Source organism: Pieris napi, chromosome 15, assembly GCF_905475465.1.
Source record: "Pieris napi chromosome 15, ilPieNapi1.2, whole genome shotgun sequence".
Lineage (NCBI taxonomy): Eukaryota > Metazoa > Arthropoda > Insecta > Lepidoptera > Pieridae > Pieris > Pieris napi.
In genome coordinates, this window is record NC_062248.1 from 746,194 (window position 1) to 767,914 (window position 21,721).

Consider the following 21,721-nt stretch of genomic DNA (forward strand, 5'->3'; position numbering starts at 1 on the left):
TTATTCTTTAAATATTTATTAAAATATATTAGCGCAATTACAGTTCTTAGTAAATAAATTAACCTAGCAATAAATATGGTTTAACAATTTATAAGGGGTACTAAATCAACTAAGGAAATTAAAAACATGCCAAAACCTTTATTTTTATTGGAAAAGGTGATTTTTTTCATCATTTTAAATAACTTAGTCTTTCCTCCCTAAGTCTTAAGTAATAAACTTGGTAGTAGGCACTTCATTATTAACCGACAAACGATATTATGTCGAGTTTGTTACCATGGCTACCATATTTTTTTTACATCGACAATCGTAACCATGGTAACAAAAACGGTTAGAGACAGGTTGATATAATTTTTAATTTTGTTTGTAGTCTATGATTGACTTTGACTCCTAAACAGTGACCCCAACATGACCCAAAGCAGCCGACAACTGTTTGAGTTGTGCCCTCATCTCAGCTGGAGACATAGATCTACGGGCCCCTATCACTTTGAAGGCATTCAAGTATTCCAGCTCTGAGAATTGGGGACCTCTTTCGCGTACGGCAGCTATTATTTCCTGAAATTTATTTTTATTTTAGACAAGTTGCAAGGGTTTTATTCTTAAAGATAATAAATAAAAACGTGACGATTTGCTACAAAATTTCACCCATACGTCGATAAAGAACTTTCATTCCAACGCCGATAAAGAAGTTTGACTTCAAAAAGCAACATGGCGCGTAACCGAAAAATGTGACGCGTAACGAAAAAATGTTACACTAAATTTTTTTACAACCCCGATAAAGAAGTTTCACTTCAAAAAATATTTAAATTCCAATACAATGTTCAAAGTAAATTCCATAATATATTTTTTTATATTATGGAGTTCCTAGGAGTACATTGTCTTCACATATTATAATTATTTAACTAATGTATACAAAATATTGTAAAACATAATTTAAAAGAGTAAGTATGGAGTTTCTTGTCCATTCTTCTCCACACGAAACTACCTTTCGGAAGGGGCAACTAGAATCATCTTCATATTTTATTCAAAAGCGCCAGTGTAGGTGGTATTTTAGGAATAAATGATTTGACTTTGACTTTAATTAATTTTTTTTAACAGTTTACAACACGCGTGAGTGAATGAGTGCGTATAATGTGTGACTACATGTGAGGTTAGGTTAGGTTAGGTAGAAAGCGTCGTCTTTAAGACATTCAAATAATCATGTTCTATAGTTTAAAAGCTACAGATATCTTACCTCTGGAGAGCATGACAACAAATGAAGATATGCATGCGCTGCATGTAATCCATCATGAGGCAATTGCAACGCTGCGAGGCAATGCCGCAGTGTTGCCAGCCTGTCTCCCGCTGCCCTCCCCCCGATTCCCAAACTGCTCCCTAACCCCCCAGTGGCCCCTAAACCTGCACGTTCTATTCCTTGCCATCGCCATACGACTGCCGATGACATCATCTCGCCAATACCGTTCATTATATACTGTTGAGATAGAATATTTGTCTATAAATACAAGTCTGTGCCTAAGATCTGAGATCTGTGTCAAAAATAAAAAAAAATAATATTGGTTGTTTGTAAAGTAGGTTTACGATCGAGATGTTTACGTGATAACGTCTTATTGGTGATATAAGTTTTTGGGAAGTAAGGAATTAATGAAGATAACAATTTTTTCAAATTTTAAATTACATCTATCGTTTTATTCACACTTTTGATGATAAATTTCGGGTGTAAAATGACAAGTTTACTTATTCGACTATGATATACATTTTTCTTCATACATTCACGGAATGACTGGCAGCGCTCGAGATGAGACGGGAGATCGGTCCGTCTCTCTCTCGTTATACCTGCGATCGCGCTCGTGAGGTTTTGGTGTGACACAAGTTTCTGAACATGTCACCCGACTAAAACGATTTTAAAGACGTTATCACGTCAAAAACAAAAATCATTTATTTATATAGGTATTAATATAAAGTGTAGAGAATTAATACAAATAATAAATTTATTTCTTCGATTATAAAAACACGTGGCATTTTAATTTACAATTCGTCAATTATTTTTCAATTATTTTGCATAAAATAAAAATACTAATATTTCATAAATTCTCTTTACGAAATTTTAATTATAAAAATAGAATTTCTATAGGGTAATTCACCCTTTTCACTCTCTCTCAATCGGTCTCAATCGCTCTCTCCCTTTCGACAAAAACGCTGCATATCTTCGTGACGTTCCGTAAAATTTTTACCCTCATACGCCTAAAGAAGTTTCACTTCAAAAGTAAAGCAGTATTTCTAATGTGAACAAAGGAATATGACTCACCGCAAGCCTGACAGGTGCCAATATAGTGGAGGCCCTCTCGTGGAACCTCAAGAGGCTCGAGGCCAAACGGGCCACTCCCCCCGCCTCCCCACTCTCCCCCCCGTCGGGCCTCTCCTCCCACTCTTGGCCCAAGTAGTGGAAGCATTCGATGCGCATCTGGTACAAGTGTTATCAAATGATGTAGAATCATATCAGATTTGGAATAACGTAAATCTAAATTTGTGGAGAAAAATTAAGTGTTTTTTATTCACGTAAAACTCTTTATGCTTCCGGGGCAACAATATACAATGAAAACTTAACATATATACAAATATAAAGTGCGGACGGAGAGCGGCTTTTCGAATTATGAGTTATGCTTTGCAAAAGACATAATTTCAACTAAACTATTGCGCTGGATTGTATCAGTATTGACTGGAACAAAAAAAGCGAAGTTCATAATAGTTTCGCTGTGCGTTGTAAGTTATTTGGAGACAAAACAGGAGCGAAATTGTCTGCTCTGACGTAAAAAACTGACTATGATGTTGTCTCTTTCTACTCTTCCGCTCATTTCCTCAGGTGCCGTCTCCATCTCCGCCCGTCTGTAGCAATCGACAATTTAACAAGAGCGAAACAAGAAAGATGTCGTAATTTTCTTCCGATTGTTATTTCTCAACTGGTTACGCTTATAATTTCGCATAAGTTAAGTTTCTGCTTCTCAGCGGAGGTGTACCAACAGCGTAAAAGTGTTGGCATTGGTCGTCACCGAATAATGGCGCGAGAACACATCACATGAAAGCAGTTTTCGAACAGTTCCATTTTTTTTATAATGTGCAATTAAAAAATACATACAACCCTAAATTTTCACCCCTCTATCACCAACCTTTATTTTTTATTTGTTAATTAAAATATTATAACATGAACTCTGAGGTTTATATATAGAGAAAAAGGTAGGCTAAGTAAAATCACCTTGAGGATAAACGAAGTTCGCGGGGGCAGCTAGTATTTATATATAAATTACTATAGTCAAATAATATTTGTAAATGGACGCTAAAACGTGCTGCAATTGAAAATAAACATATTTACCTCCAAATGCAAGAAAAGCAGACACTTGTTTGCGATCTCATCGAAGATGGACGCGGCCGCGTAGAGATCATTCACAGATTTATCTCCGAGATGTAGAACGCCACCCGCACTTAACACATTTGGAAGATTACGGATGTTCGAACTGATCCATTCCTGTAAAAAAAAATGGGCTGAGTTACCATTGAATTGGCATTTTGCATACGTTTTGTCCTACGAGATATACATCACACACAATGCAAACCTACATATAAGCTTAACGGAGCATTCAAGTATTACGTAACGAATTTTGGGAGGGGGGGGGGGGTCATTTTGTAAAACGTTACGATGCGGGCGGGGATTGAATTACACGTTATTGTTAATATTATTTTCGACTTACCCCACATAATAGTAACTGAAGAGTCACTAGGTGGTCACGAAACGTTTTACTATACTTAGGTACAGTACTGTACTTGGGTACTGAAAAACGTTACGGCGAGTTACATGGGGGAGGGGGGGTCAATAATCTCCAAAAATTGCGTTACGTAATACTTGAAAGCTCCCCAGTACCTAAAAAACGCAGTCAAAGCTTCTTCTCTTTCAGAGAGCCTTTCTTTAACCACTTTCTTAAAAACAAAATTTTCACTATCGATTCAAAACTTTATACATTCACTAACAATTTTAATTAACATCTCAACCTGTTCTATGTTGCAAGGGAAAATATTCGTATAGTGCAATAATAGTTTAATTATAAAATGTATGTACATGCCAAGACTGTACATTTTGCAGGCTTTCTAAGTTTTAAAAGCGTGGCGATTTCTTATATCCTCGGAGTTACGCCCCGAGAGTACAGCCAGACGTAGGCGCTCTCTTCAACTGTTACATTGCATTCATTCTTTACATAGCAATTAGCATTTCATTATTGCGCATTTATTCTATTGTTTTAGTGAGTGGTTAATATAGAGTGCTAAAATCCTCTATTATTTAAATTACCCCAATGACCCAGGAAACGTACAAAGTAAGTGTTATACGGTCAACATGTCAAAGGAAGAGACTAGCTGCCCACGACATTATTTTTTATTATGAATAAAGTTTTTTCTTTCTTTCAAAAAAGATAAGCTAAGTTTAAACTTGTGGTGTAAAGACCAAATGAAAGAAACAGCAGGTGGTACATGGCAGAGAGGAATGGCGGGATTTGGAAAAGGCATTTGCCAAAAAAGGACACAGAAATACCTATAAGGACATTGAATTAGAAAGGTGTTTCAATGTATAAGTATCTGAATTAAAAGGCTATTATTATTAAGTCGGCTCCTGCCCGGTTGCCCTCCTTTCTATGAAAAGAAGAAAGAAGTCAATATCAGCCTCTAATCTTACCATAGTCTCAGCGAGCACGGCCAGCTCTTCCAGCAATTGGTTATCCACAACCACTTCCCTAATGCTGATTTCTCCATCTCCCAAAGAGGTCCCCAAAATCTCCGCTTCACGCTCATATGCCGCTTTCAACTCCTGGAATTAAAAATATAATGTTTATTTTTGATCTGTATGTTTTAGTACTCGGGTTAAGGTCGGTGGCGGTTGTTGGGATATGTTCTAATGTATGATTTTTTTTCATGTAACAGGAGGCAAACGTGCAGGAGGCTCACCTGGTGTTAAGTGATACCGCCGCCCGCACATTGCCAGATGGCTCGCAAGTGCGTTGCCCGCCTTTCCAGAATTGGTACGCTCTTCTCTTGAAGGACCCTAAGTTAAATTGTTTCGGAATAGAGAGTGAGCAGCTGGTTCTACATAATGTTAAATGAAACTCTTTGTTGAAAGCTGGATGACAACTGGCTTTATTTGTTACAACAAGAGCTTATAACTAACATAAAATTAGGGGTAGGGGGGTTGCGACGCTAAGAAAAATCTAACTTTTCTTATTGGACGGTTCTTAAATCATAACACTTGTTTTACCTATAAGAATATAAGTGAAGGCGACCAATTGGTCATAATAAGAAAAAAAAAATAATTAGCCATTTTGTATATCAAATGTTTTCAAACTCTATGGTCATCAGAAATAAATCTACCAAATTTCAGATCAAGTCCTCAAAAGGAAGCGGGTAAAATTTAAATAACTAGATTTAACTAGATACTTATTGTCGATCTATAATGAAGTAATAGTAGTAATGACTGTCAATATATAGAAAAGGACCTCAAATCCCATGATGGTTCTCTCTTCGCACCGACTCTACCGTGCTAAATCCCACATCAAAACAAAAGGAGTGGCTGTTATTCGACGATATTATTCTGAATAGGTTTTTTTCTCTTTAGAACAGGGGGCAAACGGACAGGAGGTTTACTTGATGTTAAGTGATACCAATGCCATGGATATGCTCGCGAGGGCGTTGCCGGCCTTTTAAGAATTGGTACGTTTAAGATTTTTTTAGAAATTTAAAGTAAATAATAATAGTTGTGTTGTTGTTAAGTACTTTTGAATCTTGCTGATTTAGGAGATAGATGAGGTCATCAGCTGCAAAAAATTGTTCTACGGGAGGTCTCTAAGCTCAACCCCTGCAGAGTTATGATTTATTTTGGTTTTTATATGAAAATTGACTTTTTTTACTAATTCTTATTGAAATTCGAAAAAATCTACATCCTGTATCTTTTTCACAATATTCACTAAATTGGTACTGATGAGTCCTTGCGATAGACATACTATTTATAGTTGTTTATTGAGTGTATTGAAGATAATATTATGTTATCTACTATATAAAAATAAGTCGGGTTTTCCTTCCTGACGCTATAACTCCAGAACGCACGAACCGATTTCCACGGTTTTGCATTCGTTGGAAAGGTCTCGGGCTCCGTGAGGTTTATAGCAAAGAAAATTCAGGAAAATTTCAACAGAAAAGCGGGATCACCAAACGAAATGTTACATAAAACGAAGCCATCTGGTGGCAAAACGGAGTTCGCCGAGTTTGCTAGTACGATATAAAAATTTCTCAAATCATAACTTTTTGTTTACTTCGGACCTAACTGTGAAAAAAAGTTACTCTACCGAAAAGTGCCCCTGGGAATAGGGGTTCTGGAAACATTACACATAGCCATGAGTGGTTCTGGAAACATATTACACATAGCCATGAGTGGTTCTGGAAACATATTACACATAGCCATGAGTGGTTCTGGAAACATATTACACATAGCCATGAGTGGTTCTGGAAACATATTACACATAGCCATGAGTGATTCTGGAAACATATTACACATAGCCATGAGTGGTTCTGGAAACATATTACACATAGCCATGAGTGGTTCTGGAAACATATTACACATAGCCATGAGTGATTCTGGAAACATATTACACATAGCCATGAGTGGTTCTGGAAACATATTACACATAGCCACGAGTGGTTCTGGAAACATATTACACATAGCCATGAGTGGTTCTGGAAACATATTACACATAGCCATGAGTGGTTCTGGAAACATATTACACATAGCCATGAGTGGTTCTGGAAACATATTACACATAGCCATGAGTGGTTCTGGAAACATATTACACATAGCCATGAGTGATTCTGGAAACATATTACACATAGCCATGAGTGGTTCTGGAAACATATTACACATAGCCATGAGTGGTTCTGGAAAATCACCTTTTGTATGGGCGTATCCTTCTGATCGTGCAACAGACGATAGTTGGGCAGGGCCTGCAGGAATCGCACGATGTCGTCGTCCGCCAACCAGCGCGCTGCCCGCGAAGGCGGCCCGGGGGTCAGGCGGCTGTGGGCGCTGCGGGCGTGGACGGCTAGGGAACCTGGACGAGAAATAATATTAAACATTTGTTTGATAAACTACTTCAGAAATAAATATTGGCCAAGCGACTCTCATCCCTGAGGTCGTAGGTTCGATCCCCGGCTGTGCACCAATGGACTTTCTATCTATGTGCGTATTTAACATTCGCTCGAACGGAAAACATCGTAAGGAAACCGGCTAGCTTTAGACCCAACAAGTTGACGGCGTGTGTCAGGCACAAGAGACTGATCACCTACTTGCCTATGAGATTGACAAATTATCATGGAACAGATACAGAAATCTGAGTCCCAGACCTAAAAAAAGTTGTAGCACCACTGGTTTATTGTATTCATTTATAAAAAAATTAGATCGATTGTTTATGTAATTATGTACCTTAATATGTATTTCTAGAATTATTCACTTTTATATTCGTTAAAGAAGTGTTATGTATGGCTGAATATTAATTACCCATATACGCAACATACCTATAGCGGCTTCGGCGGCTCGAACCAAGGCCAAGCCGCCACAAGCGCCTGCTCGTCGAGCAGCCGTCGAGCAGACCTCCACCGCTGCCCAAGCACGCGAACAACTCGCAAATACTACGCGCTGTTCGCCGCTGAATTGACAATTTATAATTATTATACGAAATATTTGTATAAAGCATTACATTTTAAATTTAAACCTTATCGAACTTATTATAGTATGCTCTTATACATTTATTAATTTACAAAAATACAGTAATCCTTTCAGTAATAAGCCAATACGATAATATTGAAATTAGAAATAATATATATATATAATACTAGCTAACCCGGCAAACGTTGTTTTGCCATGTATATTATTTCTAGGAAAAATATTTTTAGTTCAATAAAAATAACTATCTACTATAATAAAAATAGGGGTTGATCGTAGAGGGGTGAAAATTAGAATTTTTGTATGCTGTATTATTAAAAAATAAAACCAAAATTTTTAAAAAAAAAACAAAAACAAATTTTTTAAACACACGCTTATTTAATTAAAATTAAATTAAGGCAAAATATATCAAGTTTGGTTAGTTTTTAATTTTTATTAAAAAATATAAACAGTCACAAACTTTGATTAAGATTAAAGGTTAAGTTATTAATATTAAGAATTAAGAGTAGTAATTTAACGAAATTAAAATAAATAACTATTAATAATTAACATTAACATTGATAAGATTTTTGTAATTCTGTATTTTATTTAATTTGGTATCTTACTACGCGCAATAGCAGTTAAAAGCAAACTAAAGTGTCTAGCGAAATACAATACGCGGGGACAAAGCGCGGGAGCGGGAATAAAACGCCAAGATTCCCCGGGCATAGATAGTCCGTGCCTCGTTTGCAATTTTTCAAGTGCGAAAAGTATCGTTGTATCGGCATTATCGGTATCGAGTTTCGGATGCATCCCTAGTTAATACCATATAAGAATTGTCATTGATCTATTTATAATGACTACCAAATAAATAGAGGCCTTACGCGGCGTTGGTCACGAGGGTCCTCTCCCTCCAGGCAGAGGCCTCCCTCATGGCAGCCTCGATGGTGACGCGAGCTTCGGCCACGAGGCGCTCGCTCTCGCCCCAACGCACGTAGTCCGTTATGAAAGCGCGAAGGGAGCACTCGCCTCCGCTGAACAAGTTTCACATAACTATGTTAGGGAGCGTTCAAGTATTACGTAACGATTTTGGGGGGGGGGGGGGGGGGGGGTTCCTTTTGTACAACGTTACGAACGTTAACTTTTAGGTATAAAGATGGTCACGAAACGTTTTACTATACTTGGGTACAGAAAAACGTTACGTATGTTACGTTACGTTTGTTTAATGAGGGGGGGGGGTGGGGGGGTTTGTCGATAATCTCCAAAAATAGACGTAATACTTGAACGCTCCCTTATATGCCTCCAAATATGTCCACGTTAACTTTTTAATTTTACGTGATATTACAAGCATTTTAATCTAAATGAAATTATATGTAATGATAATAATACAAAACATATTATGATGTTTACAAAATTAATTGTTACCCTACTTTTAATTATAGTATCATTTTTTGACATGTCAGGGATTACAAACCTTTTTGGTTGGGCACATTTTTCAATTTCAATACAATTATGAACATCTGAGTCTATACATACATTGTATTTGTTAGTGAATGTATCCATTTTATTAAGTGCTCCACAACTCCAAATTAAAAGTGGTTTTACGGCGAGCGATAATTACGTTTAATTTTTTTTAAAGGTTTACTAAACCAAGAATTAGTGAACAGAGATGCCAGCTAAATAATAAAATCAAGTAATTAAAGTTAATTCGTGATATTGAATTTTTTTTTGTATTAGGTCACTTGAGTAAGTAAATATTTAGATTTACCTTTTTGTAGGTAAAACATAAAAATACGTTATTTTATTTTTATTGTCCTCAAATAGGACAAATTTGCCCCTGTATTGGTGGAGAAATTTTTCATTTCGTAGAATTCTGACATTTCGTGATTTCATTGTGAGTTTGTTTCAGAAAATAAGATTCTTAGATTATTATTATCAATATATTTTTTTTAAAGTCTCTTTTTGTAACTTTCTCTTGAAATATTTTAAGTGTATGTATTTGTTATGGTGTGTTATAAATAATAATGAGCAACTCACCCAGGTTTCTCTAGATTGGTACACAAGGCGTGCAAGGCTGGCAATATCGCGTGAAGTAAAGCCGGGTGTGGAGTGCACACCAAGGGGTAGCGCTGTCTGCGGGTCAAAGGACCACTCGACACCGGAGTTGCGGCTGCTGCAATAAGCATCATCAGTATTTCAGAGTTTGAGAAAGCGAAAACCAGCCTAATAGGAATGGAACGTTACAAGTTTGCGATCGCAATTGAGTCAAGGCCCATGATCAAACGCACCAATTATACTATTGTTTCTTAACCAACTTAGGGTCCGTCAAGAAAAGAGCGTCCATTTCTTAAAAGGACGGCAACATACTCGCATTTCTGGCAATTTGAGTGTCCATTGGCAGTACTTAACATCAGGTGAGCCTCCAACTCGTTTGCCCGTTTTTTATATAAAAAATCTATTCTAAAGCACGCCTTTTCTGGAACGCCGTTGATATTTGCCGATATTGTCAACAAAAATAAAAACGCAATTAAAAATAGTCTGATAGTGAAAATATAACTGTGGTTGCGCCGAGTGGTTGCCATTAAGCTCCCACAGACACCCCTTATCGCTTAGGGGTTTGAAAGATAGATAGTAGCCAATTCTCAGACTTACTAAATATGCATAAAAAATTTCATAAGAATCGGTCGAGCCGTTTCGGAGGAGTATGGGAACGAACATTCTATCTTATTCTTATTTATATCTTTAGTATAATTGATTTTAGTTATACATATATATAATTTATTCAAAAAAAAAAAGAGACGAGACTTATGACTGAAAACATTTTGATAAAGAGGCCACAACGTACCAGTAAGTCTAAACAGCTTGTCGCGGCGCCTCTGCGGCCTTTTCTTAGCAAAATAATCAGATAGCTTCAATTCAGGTACAGCCGTTTCGGTGGCCAATGTCCGCGCACCAGACAAATTCACGCTCTCTATCTCTAAATATTCCGTTAGGAGTAGTTGCATCTGAGAAAATAATAAATAATTTAGAGAATACCACAGACAAATTTTACTAGAATATCTATCTTAAAAACAAACTCCTAAGTGAAATAAGACAATTATCAGTGAATTAATTCAAAGGCTCTCATTCAACGTAAATTAATCAATAAAGCTTTTTATAAATTTGACGAATATTTAAATGATCCTAATCCTTGGGATTAATTTGCTCCAATTCAAACAATTTGTGTGACTCAAAACTTTGCGAAAAAGAGTGGCGGAGAGTTTATTGCCAGTTCTTCTTGCCCGTTCTACGCCCTTGACTTGCGAACTGGTAGTAAATGTAAATTTAGAATCAATTTAACATCTTTTCTGTTGACGTTCATAAGTTTGTTTACCTATTTGAATAAAGTTATTTTGAGTTTGAAGAATGGCTCACTTGTCAGCCGTCGCAACTCACTACGAAATTATAAAATTGAGGACGTAACTAATAATAAATATAATTGGCAAAAAAGTAAATAAAATAAAAATGCGTCTAGCATAACACAAGCGAAACATAAAAGAACAAATATGACGATGGGCCGAGTTAAATATCTTTCATGACAATGTACGAAAATAAAAATATGTATTTCGAACAGATATTTCATATTGAAACGGCGAAATTGCAGCTTCTAGAACTTTAAAAGGAGTGGTGGAGATGTTACTTTGGTAGAGAACTGGCAGTAAATGTAAATTTTGTATATTTTTAAATCACATTCATTTTTTTTATAAAACAACTTTTATAACATAAATGTTAGATTTAATAATTAGCTCAACAGTTTTCACAACATGGGTTTTTTGGTGGGAGAAAGGGCACTTCTTTATGAGCTAAGTTAACTTCAATTTAGAGAATATCTATTCGACTTAGGGACCTTGAAGAAAAGAACGTACCAATTCATAAAAGGCCGGCAACGCATTTGCGAGAGTGTCCATGGGCGGCGGCTCCCCATCTCATATTTCAAAGATATAGCACTTTTTTATTTATTAGGATTAAATATTTTTTTTAAAGACAATTCACACCAATTGACCTAGTCCCATGCTAAGCTGGTGAAGCTTGTGTTATGGGTACTAGGCAACGGATATACATACATATTATAGATAGATAGACATATAAATACATATTTAAACACCCAAGACCTAAGCACAACACCATGGAACCCGGGACCCATGGATTCGCAGTCAGGGGTACTAACCACTAGACCAATGAGTCGTCAAAACTAATAACTTTGTTGTAAATCATGCATCTTAATGCCAATATTTTTGGAATACATATTTAATATTACATATTTTTGTTTTGTCTCAATTCACATGAATCCAAATTCCAGCAAAATCGGTTTAGTAGTTTTTGGGTATCTTCGCATTCCAATTCGTATTTGTCAGATAAGTGAAGAAATGAGAGTTAACTTACCACTTGCTGCACAGCGCTCCAGTAGTGATGTTCCGTGTGAAGGCAAGAGTCCGGGATTTTGTGCTTCTGAAGCGACGCACGCCAGACTTGGATTAATCTTTAACACAAAAGTTCATTAAAGATAGCTTTTGAAGTGAAACTTCTTTAGGCGCATGCGGGTACATTTTACAGAAACGTCACGAAAATGTGCAGCGTTTTTGTCGAAGAAAAGGGAAAAAAAAAATTTCGTAATGAGAATTTATGAAATATTAGTATTTCATATTTTATGCAAAATAATTTATTGAAATCTCAAATGACGAATTGTAAATTAAAATGCCGCGTGTTTTTATTATCGAAGAAATAAATTTATTATTTGTATTAATTTTCGACACTTAATATTTTAATGACAGTTAAATTCATTAAATTCCTAACATATTTTCCTTTTTTCTTCCCTCTAAGTCTCAGAATTTTTTAGATTTGTTTAAATATGAACAAGACTTAAAAATTAGTTTGCCAAAGAAGTTTCACTTCTGACATGTGTACTTTGTACTCACGCACTTTGTTAATTATTTATAACCACAAATGAGTCATGTATTCACGCAGCCAGCTTTCATCGATTTATAAGACGTTATCACGTCAATAATATCCTCTATTATTTTAATCACCCGTACAGTACACGGTAAATAACAAGCTTTAACCCCTAAATAAAGATCAAATTCCTTTTATTATGAAGAATAATTTGTATGTTTATAACGAATAAACTCAAAAACTGTATCGATTTCCAAAATTCTTTCAACATTATTGCTACATGCTCTGATGCTATATTTATTTCCAAAATAAAAAAATATCCAGACGAAGCTGGGATAGGTCACTAATTATATTAATAATGTTTATAGAGAAAAATTTAATTAGAAGTCAAACTGTTTGTCGGTTTGTATTTAATAAATAAAAGTTAGATTAAAACAGTCAAACTTAATGTTATAAAGTGAAACAGACTAAAACCGACTACGTTGCCGGCCTATAATTAACAAAAAAAATACCTCTTATTCCTCATTCCACAGGCCTTGAACTCATCTCCCAAACAAGTAACGAGCCTCGCAAGCGGTCTACCCCTCTCTGTCACACCTTCCTCGCAAACGTCTCCGTCCTCTTCCCCCTCGAAATCCTCAAAGTCATCGTCGATTATACGACGCGACACAGAATCAATTACTTCCAGAAGTTCCGTCTGAATTTGAACTTTGAATTTCTGCAAATGTTTTTCATAATATGTACATTGTTCTGAATGTACAGGCTGTGTAGGTACAGGCTATGTGTAAATTCATGCAGATATAATTGTAATAAGACCTTAGCCTTTAGCCATTACTATTCTAGTCTAACTAGGAACTGGTCAAAAAATATCTATCACAGAAACAGGAAAATTTTAGAAAATCGTTTAAAGTTACCCATTATGTACAACGGAATTGTTATTATTAAAAATAACATAATGTCTATCATTTTAGCTTGAATGTCATTTTAAACCAAAATTTTATGAAAAAGGTTTTTTATAAACCTGATTAACTATTATCCAAATATACCATGAATTTTGATAAAATTGCCCTCGATTCAACTTTAATATAAACATCATAAATTTAAAACATCTGACCTCAGTGGCTTCTTTTAGTTGTTCCAAAACGCCAAGTGCTTCCAACGACATCATTACCGTTGTTTCAAACGTGCGATCGTCTTCTGTGAGCGAAGCTTCATACTCCGGTGTGATGTCTTGCAAGTGCGCATCTGTCAATTCTTCGCTCTTTGTTAATTCTGAAAAAAAAAAACAAATAAAAATAAACGTCGCAGCTCGTAAAAACAAACGAAACACTAAGTCCGCCTTTGCCTTTCACCTGTGGAATCCCACAAGGTTCGGCTTTGGGACCTCTATTGTTCCTCATCTACGTAAATAATATTCATGACTTAGCTTAGATTACTCAGTATGGAGATGATACGTGCCTATTCCATTGTGGACCCTCAATACAAGTATTTCTAGGCACATTCTTTCAAAATGAGTGACAAATATATTCATAGATTTAAAAGTTAAGAGTAGTAAAAGGAATTGTAGCAACCTGCTAATAAGAGAGTAGTCCTGCGACGAGATGATACTCTTCTATTTAGCGGCGTTCGCTCATCCTTGTACACCGCATCACTCAGTCTCCGAACTATCATGTCCACGAGCTCCAACTTCTTGGCCTAAATTTAATTCAAATTATTCAATGAGATGAAAGAGCACATATTTAAAAAAAAAACTCTGTAATACCTACGATAATTTAACTTGACGATTCAAAAGTGTACTTGGTTACCCACTTGAATAAAGATATTTTGAGTTTGAGTTTGAGTTTGATAATTTCTTGAAAAACTTCTAACAGAACTCGTAATTATTTAATGAAATCAAACCTAGGATCTCCAATATAAAAACATTAAATGAACTGAATTTCAGATTACTGACAGTGAAGAAAGAAGCACTAGTCACCAAGTCAGCAAAGCAAAGTTGAAAATTGTTTCAAACAATAAAAAAATACCTGACTATAGTAAATATTACATCAATATTTATGGTCAGCGATATATTATTGAAAACCTTACTTCCAAATTCTGCGTAGTCGTAGAGAGGGCGTGAACGTGCGGTAGATGCGTGCCTGCCGTTCTCAAAGCGGCCTGCAGTGCGTGCGCGCTCGCTACTACGCGTCCGCGACTCATCAACTCACGCGCTTCCCGCTCGCAAACCACCACACGTTCGCTGTTACGTGAATGTCAATGGGAATACAATACTTTAGTCATTGCAAGCCAGGAATATATTCTTATAAATCTTTTTCTTTCTACATAATATCAATTACAAGAAAATGAAATTTCATATATAGTGGGCAACCATAAGTATAACACTAGTAGTGTTCAGTGCAGACATCTTTTATTTATTGTCTACAGGGAATATGAAGTGCCCTAAAAGATAAGGATCTATTATGTAGCAATGAAAACAATTGGAGAATAATAATCACCAGCAAAATATTTATAATCTATAATCAGATACTAACTTTGATAACTGTAATATATTTTGTAGTTCTAAAATTATCAATGGTTTAAACTTACATATCTGTCAACATCTGCAGCGCATGATGATGTGTTCTGGCATCAGTCCACAGGCGTCTCAAGTCATCTCTTCTGACTCGAAGCAAAGCTCTACAAGCAGAGAGCCTCGCTTCAGCAGCCGAACAATGCTGGCCCCATGCACTGAGGGCAGTGCCCACTGCAGCGAATTTCTAAAAATAATTGGGTTGAATCATACACCAATAAAAATTTTAATGTGGATTGAGCCAAAACTCCAAACCAATTAAATATGTAAAGCCATTAAATAATTCTAAAACACTTCAAATTTTAGACTTTGTGGGTAACCTAAGCTTGCAGTATATTCATATTTAAAAATTTATAAAAGTTAGTAATAAGAAATAAATGTGTACCATAAGTACCAGAAAATGGTATTTATAACATTATGTTTAAGCACACTTTTTATAATTTATTGCCATAAGTTTTTGAATAAACTCCAATAAATACATTAAATAAAAATAAAGATCTTAATTACATTATTTCTACTGCTGATAGATGTCAGATCTACTTTCTTTAATAGAGTGAAATACGTACTTGCATAACTTCTGTAATCTCATTAGCATGTTCAGCCACTAGCTCATCCAATCTTGCATCACTTTTTTTATATTCTTTCTCTAATTTAGCCCTCTCTTTCTCTCTTTGTTCATTTGTTTCGCTGCCTGATAATGTCCGAATAACAGACATCAACAAGCCACTCTGAAAAGATTATGCAGAAGTAAAACTCTTTCTTAACTGATGTTTAGTATTAAAAGAACTTGGTATGTTATCTTTGACTTGACATTGAAATGGGGTGGTACAGAAGTATTACTAATAAAAGATGGATAACTGTGTTTTGTAAAACCGTCATTGTATATAAAATATTTTTTATATACAGTCAGTGCTTTACTAAAAACTATTTCATTAAATTTTCTCTTTACAACTTACAGTTTCTTTGCCCTGTTTTACGCCTCTGGGAGGTTTAGTTGGAGGAGAGGATGTCATTTTTTCTTCGGGATAATATATACCAAGGATTAGATTAGTTTCGTTAACTAAATATGAAGTGCAGTAATTTTCGAAATTAACAATAGTTTCATTTTAATTAATATCTTCCGCCTCCTCAATTCTATTTTGGCTTTCCCTAAATATTTGTTTTCAAATTTTATTTATTTCTGTCATATGCCATATGCTAGTTATCAAATATCTGTCAGTTTTGGTTCGCATAACCTGTAAGAATGAACAATCACAGAATGTTTTATTGTATTTTAATTTTTTTTAACAGTTAAACACACCCACAAAAATATTATATTTCATGTATTTCATTAGGTGTTAAATAATAATAGATAAATAAATCAATAAAAATATTTCTTTTACGTGAAATTTTTGCTTGTCAATTGTCAATGCCAAGTTATAATTCAGTGATTGATATAATATATCTGTGAATGAAATTTTAAATTTAAATATTCTTAACCGCTTTAATTTAAATTTGAGGATCAATATTCAATAGTATACATAATTCATATGTTATCTTAAGTCTATAATATTAACGTTATCGATAACCATGGATGAATCCAGTATAAGTAACAAAACTGAAGCAGATTTATCAGAAGATGAATTAAGTGAACGATATAATTTACTAAAAAAACAATACGATGAACTTACTAGTAACTATGAAGCAATAAATCAAGAAGTTCACGAAACAAAAAGAACCTATCAAACTTCACTTGAAATGCAAAGTTTTCTGCAAGCAGATTTGGAGGCTTGCAAGCTTGAGGAACAAAAACAAAGACAAGAAATTCTTTCTCAAATTTCGACATTGCAAGAGGAAATAACGATGTTGCAAAATCAAGGGTCCGAAATATGCGATCGTAACACAGCTGAAATTACAAGATTAAAAAATGAAAATCGTCGGTTGAAGGAAGAGAAAGCTATAGTATGTAGAACCACTCCAGAGCGTGACACCAAAGAAGTTGATGAGATACAACGACAATTATCATCAGTTACACATGAAGCAGCTTCCGTGAAAGCAGAGATAGAAGCAGCAAGGTTAGAAATTGAGTCATGGCGAATGAGGTTTGAGGAACTTGTAACTGAAATAAATGAATTGCGTGCTGCTGCAGATATGCGGAGAGAAGAAATAAAGAGTATAAATGACAATGAAGCAGTGGCATTAGCCGAGCTAGCAGAAATTAAAGCTATGCTCCATCAAGTTGATTCAGGGGAGCAACCACTAGGTAAAGTCTTATTTATAAAAAAATTTATAATTTATTTATTTCTTATCAGTTTTATATTTCTATTTAATTTTTCAGCTAAAGGAAACTCAATATTTGCTGAGGTAGATGATAAACGACAAGAAATAGCTAAAAATATTCTTCAAATGAAACAAAGTAATACAAAGGTATATGATTCGGTTATTTATCTTTCAACTTGATGGGTCATAAGGCAGTATGTTTTACTGCTTGAAATACCTATATTATTTAAACATATTTGAAATATGTAATGCCATAATACCATAAGGTTACAAATACAAGCTTGATTGAAACCTTGTGGCTCTTAGAAAGTAACATTGACAACATCTTTCAAGGACAAAAATCTCCTTGTCTACCTAAAAGAAAATTACTCTGTTGTGTATACTATATTATAGAATAATTAGACTTTTTGGTAAAAAAAATTATAATTATTAATTTTCTTTTTATTATTAATACAATCTCTTTATTTTCTTTGTTGTAATATTTTTAATATAATACAATTTAGGAATTTTAATTGTATATTTGACAATTGCATAGGCTTAGTCTAAAGAGATAGTGTGTTTGTGTTTTGAATACATAAGTCATTTTCAAATGAACAATCCCTCGTTAAAATTTGAACTGTCCTCACAATTTTCAGTTGCGCCAAGAGATAGCAAGCAGACAGTCAGAGATTGAGACTCTCTTGCATGAGAAGCAAACAATCTGGGAGGAGCAAGCTGGAGCCAATTCTCATTATGATAGAGAATTAATAAGTATGTTCTTAAAATAGTAGTTTATTTTAGCTATATATATACAGGGTGGCCAAAAAGTCGTGGATCAAACGCAAATAGGGGGTAGATGAGGTCATCAGCGGCAAAAAATTATTCTACGGGAGGTCTCTAAGGTCAACCCCTGCAGAGTAATGATTTATTTTGGTTTTTATATGAAAATTGACTTTTTTTTACTAATTCCTCTTAAAATTCGAAAATATCTACATCCTGTATTTTTCTCAAAATATCCACTAGATTGGTACTGATGAGTTCTTGCGGTAGACATACTATTTATAGTTGTTTATTGAGTGTATTCAAGATAATATTAAGTGATACGATATAACATTTTTTCAAATCATAAATTTTTCTTTACTTTGGACCCCACTGTAAAAAAAAATTACTCCACTGAAAAGTGACCCTGTACTACAAGTTTTGGCGCATTTAATAGGGATTCTGAAAAGGTATTACACGTGGCCATGAGTCGCTCTAATATCTTTCTAGGAAGAATTACAAACAACGATTGTGAAATAATAATTGTATTAAAACAATTATTTCTCAATGGTTGTTTGTAGGAAACAAAATATTTTACAATAAAATATGCTAAAAATTCCTGACTCTGACCATGATACTTAATTTGCACCGTCTAATCAAATTCCTACGTAACCCTCCAGCCATCTGTCCAATTTTTTTAATCTAGTCCGATTCACACAGTACTGGTCACAGGTAGGTAAATAATCTATCATAAGTCCGAATCGTTGTTGTTTTTTCGTCCCAGAAAGATATTAGAGCGACTCATGGCCATGTGTAATACCTTTTCAGAATCCATATTAAATGCGCCAAAACTTGTAGTACAGGGTCACTTTTCGGTAGAGTAATTTTTTTTCACAGTGGGGTCCGAAATAAACAAAAAGTTATGATTTGAAAAAAAATTATATCGTATAACTTAATATTATCTTGAATACACTCAATAAACAACTATAAATAGTATGTCTAACGCAAGAACTCATCAGTACCGATCTAGTAGATATTATGAAAAAAATTCAGGTGTAGATTTTTTCGAATTTTAATAAGAATTAGTAAAAAAAAGTCAATTTTCATATAAAAACCAAAATAAATCATAACTCTGCAGGGGTTGACCTTAGAGACCTCCCGTAGAACAATTTTTTGCCGCTGATGACCTCATCTATCCCCTATTTGCGTTTGATCCACGACTTTTTGGCCACCCTGTATATAGCTCTATTATATATATGGCTATATATATAGCTATATTATATTTATATACAAAAAGTTACACATCCAACTTGTAAAACAATACATGTCCCATAGATAATGTATGGAAGGTTTTCTTGACATTTTCATTGCTCCTGGACACACTTTAATGCATTTATTGATGGAAAACTTTATTTTACTCACAATGGAAAGTTATATACGTTATATTTTTATAAGTATCTGGATTGCAGATAGCTATGAAGATCGCATCACACAACTAGAAGCATTGTGTGAGAGACATCGACGTGAGTTGTGCCATTGGTTTGCGAAACCTGCTGATCCAACTACGCCAGGGTGGCTGCCGGAGCTGATTAATCATTGGAAGTAAGTTTAAGTTGTAAGGTTTTTATTTAAACAATTTATAATTGTGACAAATTGTAACAATACCTACGCACGTGTTTACTAACAATAATAAATCTTTCAAACAATACAGACTGCATTTACAAAAAATTTATAAGTAAATAACTTTTTATGTAGTAGGTACATATTCTTAGAATGAAATATATTCAAAATTGAATAGTTATATTATTATTAAAAATATGTTTTTGTCTGGAAAACTTAGGCAATGTTCCATAAATGTATTTGGAATTTATCAGAAACATAATTTTATAATTGTAAAGAATCTGTTCAAGCTGTCAAACTGACATCGTATTTATCGATATTTGACAAAATCTCCAAAACTTGTCTCTTTTTTACTATAGATATTCTTACTCCTAATCTATGATGCCGTCTTACAAAATGACCTTAGTTTTAACATATACATATATCTAGATTAAATATTTGCTTTGGAGTAATTTAGTAATTTTTATTACCATTTTTTAACTAAGAATTTTCTACCTCGTTTACTACGCATTGCCCAAAATACGCAAGCAACTGTGTCGGTAAAAAATTACAGGCGTTTTCTAAGCTTATGTATAAATTACCTTTTTTTCTTAAATAAATAGTATCCACTAAATCTCTTTATCACAAACATCTCGAAGAAAGAGATTGATGGTTTTCTTTTAATGACGCATCTAACGTTCCCTTACAACGTTATATCATCATACAACGTGTTAATCTATATATATAAAAAGAAAATGGTGTTCGTTTGAGGCTCTTTCACGCTTAAACCACTAATCGTATCGACATGAAACTACCACCATTCGATGCGAAATTTTTCCTAGATGGTTTATGGCTATTTATTTTTTATATAATTCCAACGTTCCTTCATTTTTTTATTTCTGTTTTACTTTTATGAAAATTTTTCCCGCTAATAAAAACAAAAGAGGCTTCCTAGAACCGCAAAACGTCAACATCTGTTAAAAACTCGATTTTCGAAATATTTCAATTTTCTTAGCGGGAAGTTAAAAAGAAGAATAATGAAACATAAAATTTATTTTAATTCGTCCAGCAAAGCGGGCGCGAAACGGCTAGTAAAACATATATTTTTAAATAAAATTTTGATATTTTTAGGTCAGAATGTGAACTACTTCGTGGCGAGTTAATGGCTCAAACCCCAGCCAGGATATCCAGCACAGGTCTCATCAAAGAGCTTAGAAGAAAAGTAGCTCTTTTAACATCAACACAGAAGCAGTCGCCCCAAAATGACAATGACAAGAGCGAAGTTTCAATATACAGAGTGCCGGCTAAAGAAATTAAGAAGTCGGATGTCAAAAAGAAAGTGGCGTTTACCTAATGGCTAGTCAAATTGAAAAAATGTACTTTTGTTTTTTTCGTACATTTATCCGCATTTAAAAATTTTAAAAATAATTTATAAGAACAATTAAATGCCAAATTAGTATTTTTTATAATTTCATAATAAACTGTGATAAATGAATTCTATATTCGACTTTTACTATCCCGAATAATCCAAAGGAACTGCTATACAAAACCACATTTTATTTCAGGAGAAGATTTTAGAATCTTTAGGAGGGATGCCCTTTGCTTTGCATAAACTCCCGTTTATTTGCTTTTTATAAATGATTTTATTACAAGATTCAATCTACTGTCTGAGGTATCTTTGTATGCTAAACTAAAGATTACAACTAGATAAAAATAATTTATTCAGCACTTTAAAGTTTATTCTGTTTTGAGCACTATTCTTGACGTACAACATAGATAATATTACAGTACAGTACGGACTAGTACTTTTACTGGGCGTTAGAAAAGACATTGTTACACACGACAACGCTTTCCTAACGCGATTTCAAGTTTCTAGGGAACTTTGGAAATGGAGTCTTAGTCTT

At 34.4% G+C, this 21,721-nt stretch overlaps 2 protein-coding genes across 2 annotated transcripts; one reads left to right on the top strand and one right to left on the bottom strand.

Moving 5' to 3' along the window:
• Nucleotides 1-16,422, bottom strand: LOC125056709 (exocyst complex component 4). Its single transcript, XM_047659987.1, has 18 exons — nt 16,178-16,422; nt 15,788-15,949; nt 15,239-15,408; nt 14,738-14,891; nt 14,224-14,347; nt 13,767-13,924; nt 13,165-13,370; nt 12,146-12,242; nt 10,569-10,728; nt 9,761-9,896; nt 8,608-8,757; nt 7,597-7,727; nt 6,973-7,133; nt 4,715-4,846; nt 3,365-3,517; nt 2,303-2,458; nt 1,232-1,468; nt 1-552 (listed from the first exon to the last, which is right to left on the bottom strand). The coding sequence occupies exons 1-18, from the start codon at nt 16,232-16,234 to the stop codon at nt 388-390; spliced, it is 2,709 nt and encodes a 902-aa protein (XP_047515943.1). The 5' UTR covers nt 16,235-16,422; the 3' UTR covers nt 1-387.
• Nucleotides 16,423-16,669: 247 nt separating this feature from the next.
• Nucleotides 16,670-21,232, top strand: LOC125056824 (protein Spindly-like). Its single transcript, XM_047660124.1, has 5 exons — nt 16,670-17,463; nt 17,539-17,627; nt 18,116-18,230; nt 19,688-19,820; nt 20,949-21,232. Exons 1-5 carry the CDS (start codon nt 16,791-16,793, stop codon nt 21,169-21,171), a joined length of 1,233 nt encoding a protein of 410 aa, XP_047516080.1. The 5' UTR covers nt 16,670-16,790; the 3' UTR covers nt 21,172-21,232.
• Nucleotides 21,233-21,721: the final 489 nt, after the last annotated feature.